This window comes from Brettanomyces bruxellensis, chromosome 6 (genome assembly GCF_011074885.1).
Source record: "Brettanomyces bruxellensis chromosome 6, complete sequence".
Classification (NCBI taxonomy): domain Eukaryota; kingdom Fungi; phylum Ascomycota; class Pichiomycetes; order Pichiales; family Pichiaceae; genus Brettanomyces; species Brettanomyces bruxellensis.
Window position 1 is genome coordinate 1214101 of NC_054687.1, and position 13504 is coordinate 1227604.

General features: G+C 39.7%; 7 protein-coding genes across 7 annotated transcripts; 3 read left to right on the forward strand and 4 right to left on the reverse strand.

Annotated features, from left to right (window-relative positions):
* Positions 1-13: 13 nt before the first annotated feature.
* BRETT_003963 (uncharacterized protein) lies at positions 14-922 on the reverse strand (the record flags this gene model as incomplete). Its single annotated transcript, XM_041282463.1, has 1 exon — positions 14-922. The coding sequence occupies one exon, from the start codon at positions 920-922 to the stop codon at positions 14-16; it is 909 nt and encodes a 302-aa protein (XP_041136302.1).
* Positions 923-1351: 429 nt separating this feature from the next.
* BRETT_003964 (uncharacterized protein) lies at positions 1352-2170 on the forward strand (the record flags this gene model as incomplete). The annotated part of the gene is made up of 1 exon (XM_041282464.1): positions 1352-2170. One exon carries the CDS (start codon positions 1352-1354, stop codon positions 2168-2170), a length of 819 nt encoding a protein of 272 aa, XP_041136303.1.
* A 151-nt stretch (positions 2171-2321) lies between these two features.
* BRETT_003965 (uncharacterized protein) lies at positions 2322-3644 on the reverse strand (the record flags this gene model as incomplete). Its single annotated transcript, XM_041282465.1, has 1 exon — positions 2322-3644. One exon carries the CDS (start codon positions 3642-3644, stop codon positions 2322-2324), a length of 1323 nt encoding a protein of 440 aa, XP_041136304.1.
* Positions 3645-3959: 315 nt separating this feature from the next.
* BRETT_003966 (uncharacterized protein) lies at positions 3960-6437 on the forward strand (the record flags this gene model as incomplete). Its single annotated transcript, XM_041282466.1, has 1 exon — positions 3960-6437. The coding sequence occupies one exon, from the start codon at positions 3960-3962 to the stop codon at positions 6435-6437; it is 2478 nt and encodes an 825-aa protein (XP_041136305.1).
* Positions 6438-6517: 80 nt separating this feature from the next.
* BRETT_003967 (uncharacterized protein) lies at positions 6518-9583 on the reverse strand (the record flags this gene model as incomplete). Its single annotated transcript, XM_041282467.1, has 1 exon — positions 6518-9583. The coding sequence occupies one exon, from the start codon at positions 9581-9583 to the stop codon at positions 6518-6520; it is 3066 nt and encodes a 1021-aa protein (XP_041136306.1).
* Positions 9584-10115: 532 nt separating this feature from the next.
* Positions 10116-11327, forward strand: BRETT_003968 (uncharacterized protein; the record flags this gene model as incomplete). The annotated part of the gene is made up of 1 exon (XM_041282468.1): positions 10116-11327. One exon carries the CDS (start codon positions 10116-10118, stop codon positions 11325-11327), a length of 1212 nt encoding a protein of 403 aa, XP_041136307.1.
* An 896-nt stretch (positions 11328-12223) lies between these two features.
* On the reverse strand, positions 12224-12742 carry BRETT_003969 (uncharacterized protein; the record flags this gene model as incomplete). The annotated part of the gene is made up of 1 exon (XM_041282469.1): positions 12224-12742. The coding sequence occupies one exon, from the start codon at positions 12740-12742 to the stop codon at positions 12224-12226; it is 519 nt and encodes a 172-aa protein (XP_041136308.1).
* Between the last annotated feature and the right edge of the window lie 762 nt (positions 12743-13504).

The window sequence follows — 13504 nt, forward strand, 5'->3', positions numbered from 1 at the left end:
TCTTGAATTTTTCTTATGCTTTCTTTGCACGATGACTCGCATCCCCAGATAATCCAACAGGGGTACCTTCCCTGGAAGTGATTCCAGAAGAAACACCAGATGATGACTCGGAGAGTGTTTTGTCCTCAGTGTTATACATGGAATTGATTCCATTTCCAAGGTTGTACGCGTCTTTTGTCACATACTTAAGAAGTCTCTTGGTAGGAGGCAAAAGAACTGGAATCAAAATCAAGAGTGACAAAGCAGAAACTAAAACGGTAAAGGTTGTCTGGTGTTCTTCAGCAAAAGGCACTATGTTTGTTTCATACCATAGCTGAATTTCCAATGATAGCAGTTTGAGCGTGTCCGTAGCATGGATCACATAGCCTTCCAAATATTTTTGGTAGCTGGTCTTCAACCAGTTACTAAAGAAGACATAAATTTCATCGAGCTCCTTAAAGTATGGAGCCAAAGACTGTTTCAAGGAGTGGACCACGGCACAAGTCTGATCTTTTGCTATGTTTATGTACGGCGTAACAAAGTTCTTGAGAGAAATCCAGTAGGGTTTCAAAAGCACAACTAGAGGTGTGAATGCTTCTTTCAACTTCAAGAAAGCCGGTTCCAATATCTTTTCCAACATTAATATGTATGGCAACACGTATGTATCCCACAAACTTGTGACCTTATCGATGGACGCGACAACCTTGCTATTCTGACATATTAACGATTTAATTTTGGGAAAATCCAATGGTATCAAACTCTTAGATTGCTGGTCTTTCTGCACAAGGGAAAGCTCTGTTCCAAAAAGTCTCCTTGATGCAGCATCAAGATATCCTCCTATCTTATCTGTCACTCCAGGAAGTGTAAAATATGGATTATAATTGGCAAAAAGTACCGTCACCACTACCAAGGCAACGTAGTAAAATGGGATTAACGGTACCATATTTAAGTGTTATTTTGTTATTCTTCCTGTTTTTAAACTCTTTTGAAACACACAAAAGAAGCTTATTACTAATAGGGATAAAATAATCTGTTGGCAAAGACCGTTCAAGTAATTACAATAATATCAATTTAAGATTTACAGTCTTTCGTCTTTCTTTATCCCCCACTAGAATATTTTTTTTTTTTTTTTTTTTTTTTGCTCTTCTTTCCTTTCCCCACCCGAAGAAACTGTTTCCAGGCTGTGTAGCGCACGATTCATTTTTGAAACGGTCTCCATTATAACATGTATAAACTAATAGTTTACAGATGAGGAGTAAGGAAAGGTCTATATTTATTAAGAATCATTAGCAATGAATGTTGAGGTATGACTGTACTACCATTAATATTTGTGTTTTATGTTCTCCTGTTATTGGATGCAGGCTTTGTTCTCATGACAGGGTGTGTTCTTCTAGCTAACAATGTGCCATGTTTAAATGTGCTGCTAAAATATGGAAAGACTTTACAAAAAGGGGACCTGAATGCAAGACTAAACAGAGTTTTGGGTCAGCTTTATGTTCCAAAGTCGTTCTTCAAGCATTTCTACGTACTGGATTTGATTTTCTGCTCGGCTAACATCTACATACTAAAGTACGGATTTAAAGAGTATTTACAATTGGAAGATACTGGAGAAGTCATTCCAAGATATTCAGCCATTAGCAAACATCAATTTCAGATTCTTGCATCAATGATGTTTTTGCAAAGTTCACGGCGTGTTTATGAATGCTTTTATGTTTCAACGTTTTCTAACACTGCGAAAATACATGTTTCGCATTATTTAGTCGGATGCTACTTTTACTTGGGTGTAAACTTGGAACCATTACTTTGCTATTTACTGGGCCATAATAGTGGTAATATTGATGCGGTCAACCGTGAAAAGTGGCCATTACTTGAGTCCTTTGCCATCGTTTTGTTTTCTTTTGCAAGCATTGATCAATACGAAAATCATCTTTATCTCTCACATTTGGTGAAATACAACGTACCAAGGCAGCGGCTATTCAGATACTTGAGCTGTCCTCATTATCTTGATGAAATCCTCATATATCTTTCCTGCTTTTTGGTCTTGAAAACCCCCGAGTCTTTTTTGGTATTTGCATGGACTCTTGTTAACTTGAGTTGTTCAGCCAACCAATCATATCAGTTTTACACCCAGAAATCGGAGGACTTGAAGCAGCGTACAAACTACTGGAGGATCCTTCCATTCCTTTACTAGACAACTTTCACTAAATTTATTTTACTAGACATTTTTACCACCATTTCATTTCGTATAGACAGTTTGATTTTTCATATATTCATAGACAGTTAATGGGCATAATGCTAGTTGTATTGGCTCATAAATGCATGCTGGAAGGATTACTTGAATTCTAGCTTGATTTCCATCGTGAGAGGCATAATGAGGCATTTGTGCCTCCGAAACCAAAGCTATTTGTCAAAGCATAGTTTATTTCATGTAGATCCGAAACACGCTGAGATTTATTCGGGACGTAGTTGAAGATAAAATCATCCTCGTTGTCCTCATCCTGTTGTCCCGGATTGTCACAGTTTAATGTAGGAGGAAGTATTTGGTTCTTTAAGGCAAGCATAGTGAAAATTGCTTCAACCGCACCGGAGGCACCGAGAAGATGACCAATTGCACCTTTTGTAGAGCTGACAGCAAGATCCGGCCTCTCGTTCTCGAAGAGTCTTTTCAAAGCGTAATTCTCAGCCCTGTCACCCAGAACAGTAGATGTTGCATGTGCATTGATATATCCAATATCTCTTTGTGAAATGCCAGCCCTTTTAATGGCACACTGCATTGCTCGAAATGCACCATCGCCATTTGCAGGTGGAGAAGTTATATGGGTTGCATCTCCACTCATTCCGTAACCGCAGACTTCTCCATATATGTTGCCTTCCGCCCCTCTTTCTAGTGCATGTTCTAATGATTCTAGAAGCACTACTCCTGCACCTTCCCCAAGAATAAATCCCTTTCTGTCCTTGTCGAATGGTCTGGATGCAGCCTCTGGATTGTCGGCAAATCCACTAGCAACCGATTTGGCTCGTGCAAAACCTGCCAATGCAAGAGGATGCACTGAAGCCTCGGTTGCTCCAGCAACCATCGCATCTGCATATCCTTCCTTTATCATAAGTGCAGCATCGCCAATGCTGTGGGCTCCAGTGGCACAAGCCGTCGAAACGGCATGGTTTGGTCCCTTGAGATTAAAGTATATGGACACATTTCCAGCAGCCATGTTTGTAAGTATTCTAGGCACCATTAATGGCTTTGTCCTATGATATCCTCTCTCGTGAAACGCCACGGAATTCTCGTACGTATCCTGAAATGAGCCAATTCCAGATCCAATGCTTGTACCGGTCCGTAGTTGCTCATTCTCTGTTTTCGGCTCCCAATTGGCGTCATGTAAAGCTTCCCTTGCAGCTACTATGGCATACTGTATAAAGGGTGGTATTCTTCTTAGTTCTCGAGGACTAAAATGCTCTTTGGCGTCGAATTTCCCTTCGCTGATTGGCCCGTGTGGAACAGCCCCAACAACCTTGGCTGGAATGCTCTCGTACTCTTCCGATTTTGGCAATGTGGAAGTACTCACCAATCCTGATTTGGCACTTATCAATTTCGACCATACATGTTTGACCCCAACCCCAAGAGGTGTAACGAGGCCCATTCCTGTAATAACTACTCTTTGTGACATTTTCCGATTGCCAAAAATTTTGTAAACAAGATTACCCTCCCTACTTTTTGGTCCCCTTCATGACCATTTGACTAGCTGCTTGGTAGATATACTGCAGTATAATCACTACTACTTGTTTTTCTTCATCTTCCTGGCTGTGTATTTACTATTGTTTTTTTATTGTTTTTTTTTTTTTTTAAGTATCCAAAAATTTTTCACCCAGTCTAATCAGCAGATATCGGGATCATCTACATCATATCTCTTCCATTCCTTATAAAAAGAGTCCACTTCAGGAAACCAAAGTGTCCGTGATTGCATAGCCGTGTATTACACATAATGGCAGGATCACAACTCAAAAGGCTGAAGGCCAGATTAAAAGAAGCTGGCCTCACAGGACAGACAAATAAGAAAAGAAAAGGAAAGAAGCACTCTAGAAAGACACCAAATGAAAGTAGAAGGGCAGATCGCCAGCGTCTGGTTCAGGAAATTCGGGATGAATTTAATCCATTTGATCTAAAGATGACAAGAGGCAAGCGTGCGGACGCAAAATCCAAAAATCTGACGGTGGGAAAGCCTGGTATTTCCAAGCAAAGAGGTGAAGAGAGAAGAAAAGCAGATTGGAAAGAGCGTTTGGCAAGAAAGAACAAGGTTGGAGGAATCATCGATAAGCGTTTTGGTGAGAAGAACAAGAGCATGACCAGCGAGGAAAAGATGCTTGAAAGATTCACGAGGGAAAAGCTAGCACATTCCAGTAAGTATTCGCTAACAGATATGGACAGTGATGACGATGATGACAATGACACTCTTACACACTATGGGCAGACACTAGGGTTCAAAGAAAAAGATCATGGCAGTTCTGATGACGATGCAGATGAGGATGAAGGCTTTTTCCAAAAAAAGAATGGTGATGATGATGCTAATGAGGCAGAAGAGCCGGGACAAGGTTCTAAGAAAAAGACCAAGGCCGAAGTTATGAAAGAAGTGATAGCCAAGTCTAAATTTTATAAGCATTTGAGGCAGGAAAAGAATGCCAAAGTGGCGAGTGCTGTTTCTGAATTAGATGATGACTTTAATGACATTATGACAGATTTAAGACATACCAATGAAAAATCCAAAAAGAAAGAACCGCCAGTGAAGAAGACAGAAACAGACTTAGCTTATGATAAAAAAGTTTTAGAAGTTAAAATGTCTGAGAAGGCGGCTCCTGCTGAAAGAACGAAAACTTTGGAGGAGATTGCACAGGAAAAGAAGGAAAATTTGGAAAGACTTGAGCAGCAACGTTTGAAAAGAATGCAAGGACAAGTTGAGGATCAAGAACCCGGAGCAGATGACTTAGATGATGACTTTTGGGAAGGAGATGTTGATGCTGGTGATGGCGAAGTTATTGTGGCTGAAAATGCACAAAATGAAGATGCCGAGACTTCTGCAGAAGAAAATCAGCTTGCAGGTACTACTATGATCGGTGGAAAGATTCTTCGACTCAATACATCGAAAAATCTTGACATAAGCATTATATGCCCGACGTCTTTGCAGGAATTTGAGGGTCTTATAGAATCTAAGTCCTTAGATGACGTCATTGTGATTGTTAGAACCGTCTTTAAGAAGTATCAGCCGAAATTAGCTGCGGGAAACAAAGAGAAGATTGGAGTTTTCACAGGTGTTCTTTTGGATTATCTATTCAAGCTTGCCGATGAGGGATTTGAAGGCAATGAAAATAAAGAATCGTACGTCCATATCATGGAATTCCTTTCCAAGCTTCTTAGAGACTTGGCCGAGAAGTATCCAGAGAAAATGCTAGAATTTTATAGAATCCGACTCTCTTCCATGCAAACCAGAATTGAAGCCAAGGACTTCGAGTCATATCCAAAACGCTCCGATCTTATGGCGTTTACGTTGATTGGAAGGACTTTTTCAACCTCGGATATGTATCATCTTGTTGTTATACCGGCACTCATTGTTATGTGCGAGTCTCTTGAATTTCTAGAGGCCAAAAATTACATCACACATTTATTTGCCGGCATATATATATGTGACTTGCTCCTTCAGTATGAGCGTGTTGCCAAGAGAGTTATTCCTGAGGTCGTTTCATTTTTGGAAAAGGCCATCTTGGTGTTGGTTCAAGAGCCGAATCAAATTCCAGATTATAAATCACTTGGTACAGATGACAGATGTCCACAATCTACTAAATTCACGTTAGCAGCATCAACAGAGCTTCCAACTGAATTGCATTCTTTATCACTGTCTAAATGGGATGACGAATCAGTCGACCAGCGATCAGCATTACTTTTAAAGGTGATATGCACACTTGATAGATATGTGTCTATCATATACAAGGAATGCTCTTCCTTCATCGAGATCACCACACCATTTGTGATTCTCCTCAAGCATATGCTCAAATACCACGCATTGAATCTTAAGGTGAAATCGTTATTAATGAAGATCGAAAACGTGAGAAGAATCGCTAAGGATGAGCGAAAGCCTCTTCTTCTTCAACATCACAGACCGCTTGCAATTCCTACATTTGCTCCCAAGTTTGAAGAGAATTACAATCCAGATAAGAAGTACTACGATCCAAATAGAACGAGACAGGAGATCAACAAGCTTCGTCACCAGCTTAAGGAAGAGCGCAAACAGGATATGCGTGCATTGAGAAGAGAAGCAGAGTTTGAGGGCAGAGAACAAGTTGATGCTAAGAAGAAAGCTGCTGCTGAATATCATGCGAAGATGGCTAGAATTATGGATCAGGTTCAAACTGAAGAGGGTGCTGCTAAGAATGAATACGAGAGGGAAAAGAAGAAGAGAAGAAAGATTTGAAGTTTGTATAACGTGTAATTTTAGATCTACGCACCACCTGAGGTTTGTTCGTTATAAATTAATAGACAGTGTAAAGAAAGCTATAACGGTTCAGCTCGTTTGTCTGGTTGCTTATACACTCCGTTCAGTAGTGCAAGTACTCCTCCTGAGTTTTTTAACTTCCCCTTGCCATTGTTGTTATGATTGTGACTATAGTCTGTATTGCTATTTTCAAATGAATCTCCAAGCAGATAACTATTACTCATGTTTTTCAAGTAATGCTTCGTATCTGGAGATAATCCGGCAGTGGTTTCCTCGAGTTGATCTGGATACCCTGAAGAATATATCGAAGCCGCCGTTACTTGCTGTTTTCCCGGTGATAATCTATGATGGATATTCTGCGATGAAGTTGTGGCCTGATACTGCGCTTGAACTGGAATATTTGTATTGACAAAGTGAGCATTGGCATTATTTCCATCGTCTTTTGATACATTATGTTTCTTCGAGTTGATAGCCAACGATGGAATCTCATGTTGAAGCTTTGGGGCCTTTGAATGATTTCCCACTAAGTTACCATTGCCATAACTTTCCAGAAAATACAGGTATGACTTCACCATCTTGTTATCATTTGACGCATAGTAATCATTTATCACATTATCCTTATCCCACTTATCGCTTTTTCCCAGGTAGATGTTTGTTGGTCTGTCCGCGTTATCAAAGTGGAAAGTTGCAAAGCTGCAAACGTATCCAATATTGTCAACATGCACACTAAACTCTCTGAAAAAATCCACAATCCGTTTTGAAGCACTGGGAAGACGGAAATATAGAAAATATGGCAGCATTATAAGGCTGGCTATTTCCTTAAGCACCAAAACAATCTTCAAGTTGAAAAGTTTACAGAACTCACTTCTTACAGCTTCTGAATGATATCGTCCTTCCCAAGAACGTGGAAGATAATGTGTGAACTGTGCAACATATCTTAATGAAGCTTCCGGATCAAAAACGGAATTCACATCTGATAGAGCACTTCTGCAAATGGTGAAGAGTGTGCCAAATGCTGACATGTAGAAAAGGACTGTTCTTCCTTCGGTAAGTTCGAAATTAAGAAAGTTCTCGTGGCCAAGTACAGTCAGACATGCCAGTAAAGCCACAAACGAACCTGATATAAATGATACAAATCTCAACACAATGTCCATTTTCTCTTTCGGAAACTGATTCAAGTACGCATTAGAGCCTTCAACAGAAAGTCGCAAACGCTTTCGAAATATATGCGGGAGTTCATTGAATTCTCGAAGCTTCCAGTAAGCGTATGGTGAAAATTCTCTGGTGCTCATCGAACCAGGGTCACTTTTAAACTGGTAAAAGAACCTGAGAAAGTAGTATAGTAGAAAATAAAGCACTAATGGAGGGGTTATAATAACACTCAACATACCAGCAAGTTGAAACCTCTTACTAAGCTGCTGGGACATCTTCAACCTGCTGTGCTCATCCATGACAGATGTCTTTAATTGGCCCTCCGAATCAAACAAATAGTCGAATATGCAAAGCTTCAAATTCCACTCCATGGTCTTTGTAAGAAAATAAGTGTTTAGGCCCGGTATTTTCAACTGTTGCGCTAATATATCCTTGTTGAATAGTGCAATCATATAGTTGTCCTTTCTCATCAACCTATTTGCAATATCGTGGGCACTTAACTTTTTCTTTGATGATAAATCTGTCGGCTCCGTATTATCATCTACCGCCATGTTACCTGAAACAACGGCATTGGTGTTTTGATCTCTCAATATCATAATCTTTCTCACAATTTCGGGCCAGCCGATTGTTTGAAGTTCGTCATCCGAGATTCCTAGAAGGTAATTGTAGAATAACTTGATACCTTTATATTCTCTCAGCTTCCGATAGCCGTTAAAAGCACGAACGGAAAATATGGCAAATAAAGCAATGTATAGCATCTTCTGTCCAGATCCCATCTTAGTATGGCATTGAGCAATCGTGACCTCGGACAATTTTGTGGCCTTACCGCTTAAAAGCTTCGAATAATCAACACAATTCCCCATATAGCTCGTTAGTACAACAATAAATACAACAACACCCATTTCACTCAATCTCTTGAGCAGTATACATTGAAATCCATTCCCCGTGTAATATTGGTATACGTCCAGAAAGAAAAGATCGAGGTTTGTCACATTGGCCCATATCCATAAAGCGCGTTCCATTGGACTTAGGATCGGAATCTTGCCGGCTAACCCATTTGCTCTTTGTGATGATGCATTACCTCTCGCCCTACTGTTTCCAAATCCATTCATCTCAACTTCGTCCAGGGTATTGTTTTCAGAGGGAAGCCTTCTGTAGGATTGCTGTATAGCCGACATTTTTGGTAGCTTATTCTTGGCAAAAGTTCTAACTTTCGATCTCATCTGACTGAGACTTGGACCAATACTTTCTTCAGTCTCTTTGATTCCTTCCATAATCGACCGTCCAAGTCTTTCTCTAAATGATGGATGTGTAGTCCTGCTTTCTGAGGCATTTCCATTTCCAAGCAGTAAGCTTTCTGGTACCAAGTCAACCATGTTATCTTCCTCGAACTGTGACTGAAGCTGCTTTCTAATTGCTTCTTTCTGTGGATTGTATCTAAATATACCTTCTTCTTCTTCTCCTTCTTCCTCATCTTCCTCACTATGTATACCGGGCTCTGCTTCACTTTCTGACTCTATCTCAGTTTCTGATGTCGGTATTCTATTTTGCCCCAGTCTGTTTTTTGGTACTTGATTGCTTTGCACATGATAATCTTTTCGCCTAGTTTCCAATTTAGACTTGCCTGCTGATTCAGAATCAGTTGGCCTTTTTGTGTTTGCCACCTTTACTACTGTATTTTTGGCCTTTAATTTGGAAACATCTATGTGAGCAGCATCTCCCGTTTCTTCATCATCCGTCTCGTCGGAACTCTCAGTACTGTGGATGCTTGTATGTGATTGAAACGCATGACTTGTAAATCCAGAATCATTGTCTTGCGGGTAACTTTCATCAAATCCATCCAATCCAAAGTTGTTTTCTTGTGTATCGTCGTTAAATAGTGGCCTTGAATTTGCTCCTTCTTTTGAACTCTGATTTACTCCAAACACCCTCGATAGAAATGTATGTTTCGGTAAATCACCTATATCAGACATTTCTAGATGAAACGCCTATGCAGTTGAATTAATTTAGTGTAATGATTATATATATTCTCTTGGTTTAATAAAAGCAAGTTGTATGCTCATCCCCTTCACATGCACAGCCATTCGACTTTCAACCGCTCTTTTTCTACTTCTCTTTCCTGAATTTGTTATCGCGATGATTATTATGGCGCTAGCAAGATAAGCGATTTAATCGACAAAAAAAATGCACTACTAAGTGGGGCAGATAAGATGAAGGTTGACGCGTCGCTAGAGGTCGTCAAGAGGTAAAACTAAAATTTTCTCTTCCTAGAGGAAAAGTGACAAACCGAAAAAATTAAAACAACTGGCCATACAGACAAATTGTGTGGTGAAATTTGAAGTCAAACTCTTCAGCCAGCTGAAGCAAAGATTTCATTTTTTCCACTAAAAGGGCGTAGTATTAGATTTTTCAAAGTTGCACACCTCTTGGTATAGAAAACACACATTTACATTTTGAAGGAGCATCGTGAATCAGTGGTTGATTTTTCCTTTCAAGCAAAACATCATGACCTCCTCCATATCACTTCTTCGAACGGCTATCATTAGCAAGAAAGCCATCAAGCTCATTCCTGAAGGGGCAACAATTTCAGATGCAAAGGAGCTTGCGATCGAAGGGCAGCCACCGTTATCATTGGACGAGCAAACGGGTTTTGTGAATCAAGAAGATAATGTTAATGAAGCTTTAAGAGCCGTCTACCAGTGCTGGATACATCATGAAGCAAGTACCACCGATTATTTGGCGGATTGCGAGAAGAACTCTATCGCAGTCATCAACTTTTTGGAGAGAACAGAGCTCAATTCGTATTTGAGTGGGTCTTCTGACACATGCAAGTATCTAGCTACATCCGATGGGAATAAGAAGTTAGAGGCTGCAGAAACAACAACTTCGACGGAAAATCGTACAAATGGAAAAAAATCTACATCTAAGCGTGGTGAGACATCCGAGTCCAGTCTGGGAGAAATGCACAAACGTCAAAAGATCATAGACTCTGATCCATTTTTGAAAAGTGTGCTTGAAAATGAGCGTGAAATTGTGGATCACAACAGTGCGCTCAGAGGTTCGAAGCCCGTGAAGTTTGCAAACCTTGCCAAAGAGTGCGAGTATAAGATTGTGAGGCCTTTGAAGAGAGAAACGGGAAGTTCAAGAGATTCCGGCTCAAAAGCGCATCGTCATCACCATCAGGAACATGTGGATCCACACTCTTTGTCGGTTGTACTCAAGCACAAGGACCCTATCATTATTCTCTCTCCTTCAGCCTCTGCACTTATCAACCTAGGGAATGTGAAGGACTTTTTGGAAAACGGGAAATTTGTCGATACATCAATTGAAGCCACGCAAGGCTCGGCCGGAAGTCAAAATGTAGTTGAAATTGTTCGTAACTCGAAGAAATTCAACAGGAAGATCAAGTTTCTTGTTGTGAGTGACGTGGATCGTTTTTTCACTAAACCCGAGCACTGGGACCGTGTGGTTGCAGTTTTTACCACCGGGCAGGAATGGCAATTCAAGAATTATCGGTACTCTCGGCCGAACATTCTCTTTCAGAAGGTGAAGGGCTTCTATGTGCATTACAATGAGGATCTGATCCCACCATCGATCAAGGGATGGAACTTAGAGGTTATTCCTATTGAGAGAAGTCGTAGATTCAGGGACAAGCAGACAAGTGAGCATCTTTGGGAGATTCTTGAGAAGTTCATGGCCACCAAAGGTTACAAATAGCTGAGTGTGTGACATAATTACTCCCATGTGTTCTTGTTCTGTATAATAAACTGTAAAATAAAGAAATGACTTAAGATAACAGAGATCGATAAAACGTATTTTTTTACCAACGTTCATAATAATAGTATGTATTTTAGGTAGGTATCAAATCACAAATTGCAAAAATAGAAAAAAGAAAGGCAGGACGGCACAAGGAAAACAAATAAAAAAAAATTAGAAAGAAACACACTTATGGCAAAAATGGTAAGAAAAATGAGTAACGAATTCCGAAGACAACTTTAAAAAGCAACAAACTGTTTAACAAAGACTCAGGATGGAGACAACTTGAACTGCTGCCAGTAAATAAAACGGGACGGTAACGGCAATGCCAAAACGAAAAAGAATATAAAACAAAATAAAAATCAAAGAAACTCTGTAACCGACAAGGCACCTTCGAGAAGTTGATGTAGAATTCAATACGGGAAACGAGGATCAAAACGAAGAGGAGTTGATTGCAGTATATGGTGAATGTGGCACAGCAAACGGTATAGTATGCCAAAATTATGGGGAAAAATGATGAGAAATAACAAAAAATCCTCGAAGCCATTCCTCGTTCCCCTCAAAATTTTGGGTAATTTCAGGCTGAACAATAAGATATGAGATGAAGTGATGACGTGGGAAGACAAGGTTGCCTTTCAAAGTCTTCATATTAGGATATTTGAATTGGCAAACTCTCTCGGTGTATGTGTTTGTCCGGAAGCAAAGTAATTAAACAGATGGCCTTGGCTTCTTTACGCTTTTCCCCCTTTTTCACAGAACAATACATCACTAGCATGTATGTAGACCTTGTAGTGATAAGTTCTGCGGAGAAAAGAGAAAGAGGAAAACACAAAGCGATCCAAAATCATAAGTTAACCTCACTTAAACCTGGGACAGTGTAGGAACACCTGTTCTTGCCGACTTTGAGAATAAGATGTTCCGAAAAGTCCATTCTTCAATAAACTGATCACTTGCACTGCGAGCGAGAATAGGAAGATGAAAAATGAAAAGTAGAGGAAGGCACATGTTGCTTGAGCCTTTCTGCATCTGTCAGAAGATCCTTGTGCGACATTGTTGGACTTTAGGTACTTTGTGTTGGAGCAAGAGTGCACTCTGATTGCAACAGCCAAGGCAGTGGCACCAGCAAAAGTGAACACAAAGTTCAAGAAGTCAAAAATGACCAGGAATAAAGGAGATGCCAAGAATGAAATGAAGTATGCAGCCAACCCGTAAAACGTGGATGTAAGCAAAGCAAATGCAGCTGCGAAAACACAAAAGTTGACTTGTGAGTTCGACTGTGTGATGGTAGTGGCAGCCAAAGATCCACTTAAACCAAGAACAATAATGAGAAAGATGAAGTTCACCGACCTCAAAGAGATATCTCCGTACGAAAGCATTTTTCTTTAGTGTGTTGTATTAAGTTATGTTATGCTATGATGCGTATTTAGAATTTGTGCCAACTTCTTTAAAGCTTAATTGAACGAAGATATGCTATAATATTGTAATCAATTAATGTGTGCTAAGCCTGTCAGGATAAATAAATTAAATAGTTTCAATCTGAGTTTTTTTTTCTTTTCCAAGGTCGAGATGTCCTTATTGGAGTAACAAGATTGTGGTTAGACTTGTTGGACAACTAACAATTAGATGTGACAAGGGAAAAGCGGGAGAAGAGAAAAAGAGAAAATACTGTGAAAAGCTTGAATTCCGTTTGCAGTCAAGGGTCTGGCAAAAGAATAAAGTAATTGAATTAAGAGAGGATAGATGTAAAGAATTCGAGAAAAATAAATAACAACTAAGGCAAGATTAGGAAAAACAACAATAAAAAGAATGTGCGTCAAAAGGGAAGAAAAAATTCTATACCAGTAATAATGGAGCAAAGCAGCACAAAAGAATAATCTGAGCACTGAAAACAGCAAGTAATAACATCCCATTTAAGGTTTTAGGCAGAAAACATAAACATTACTTGAATTCAGCCTAACCACCGGTAGGGGAGAAATTTTCACAGTTTTCTTCACTTAGGCAGCAAATGTTGGTACAGATGATTGCTATGCCTTCTTTTTTGCCACTGTGAGGATGCTTTTTTTTTATAATGTTTATCCGCTATATGTATTGCGTATTTTCATCAAGCTGCAGGTCTGTTTCTCTTCCGAACTCAATAC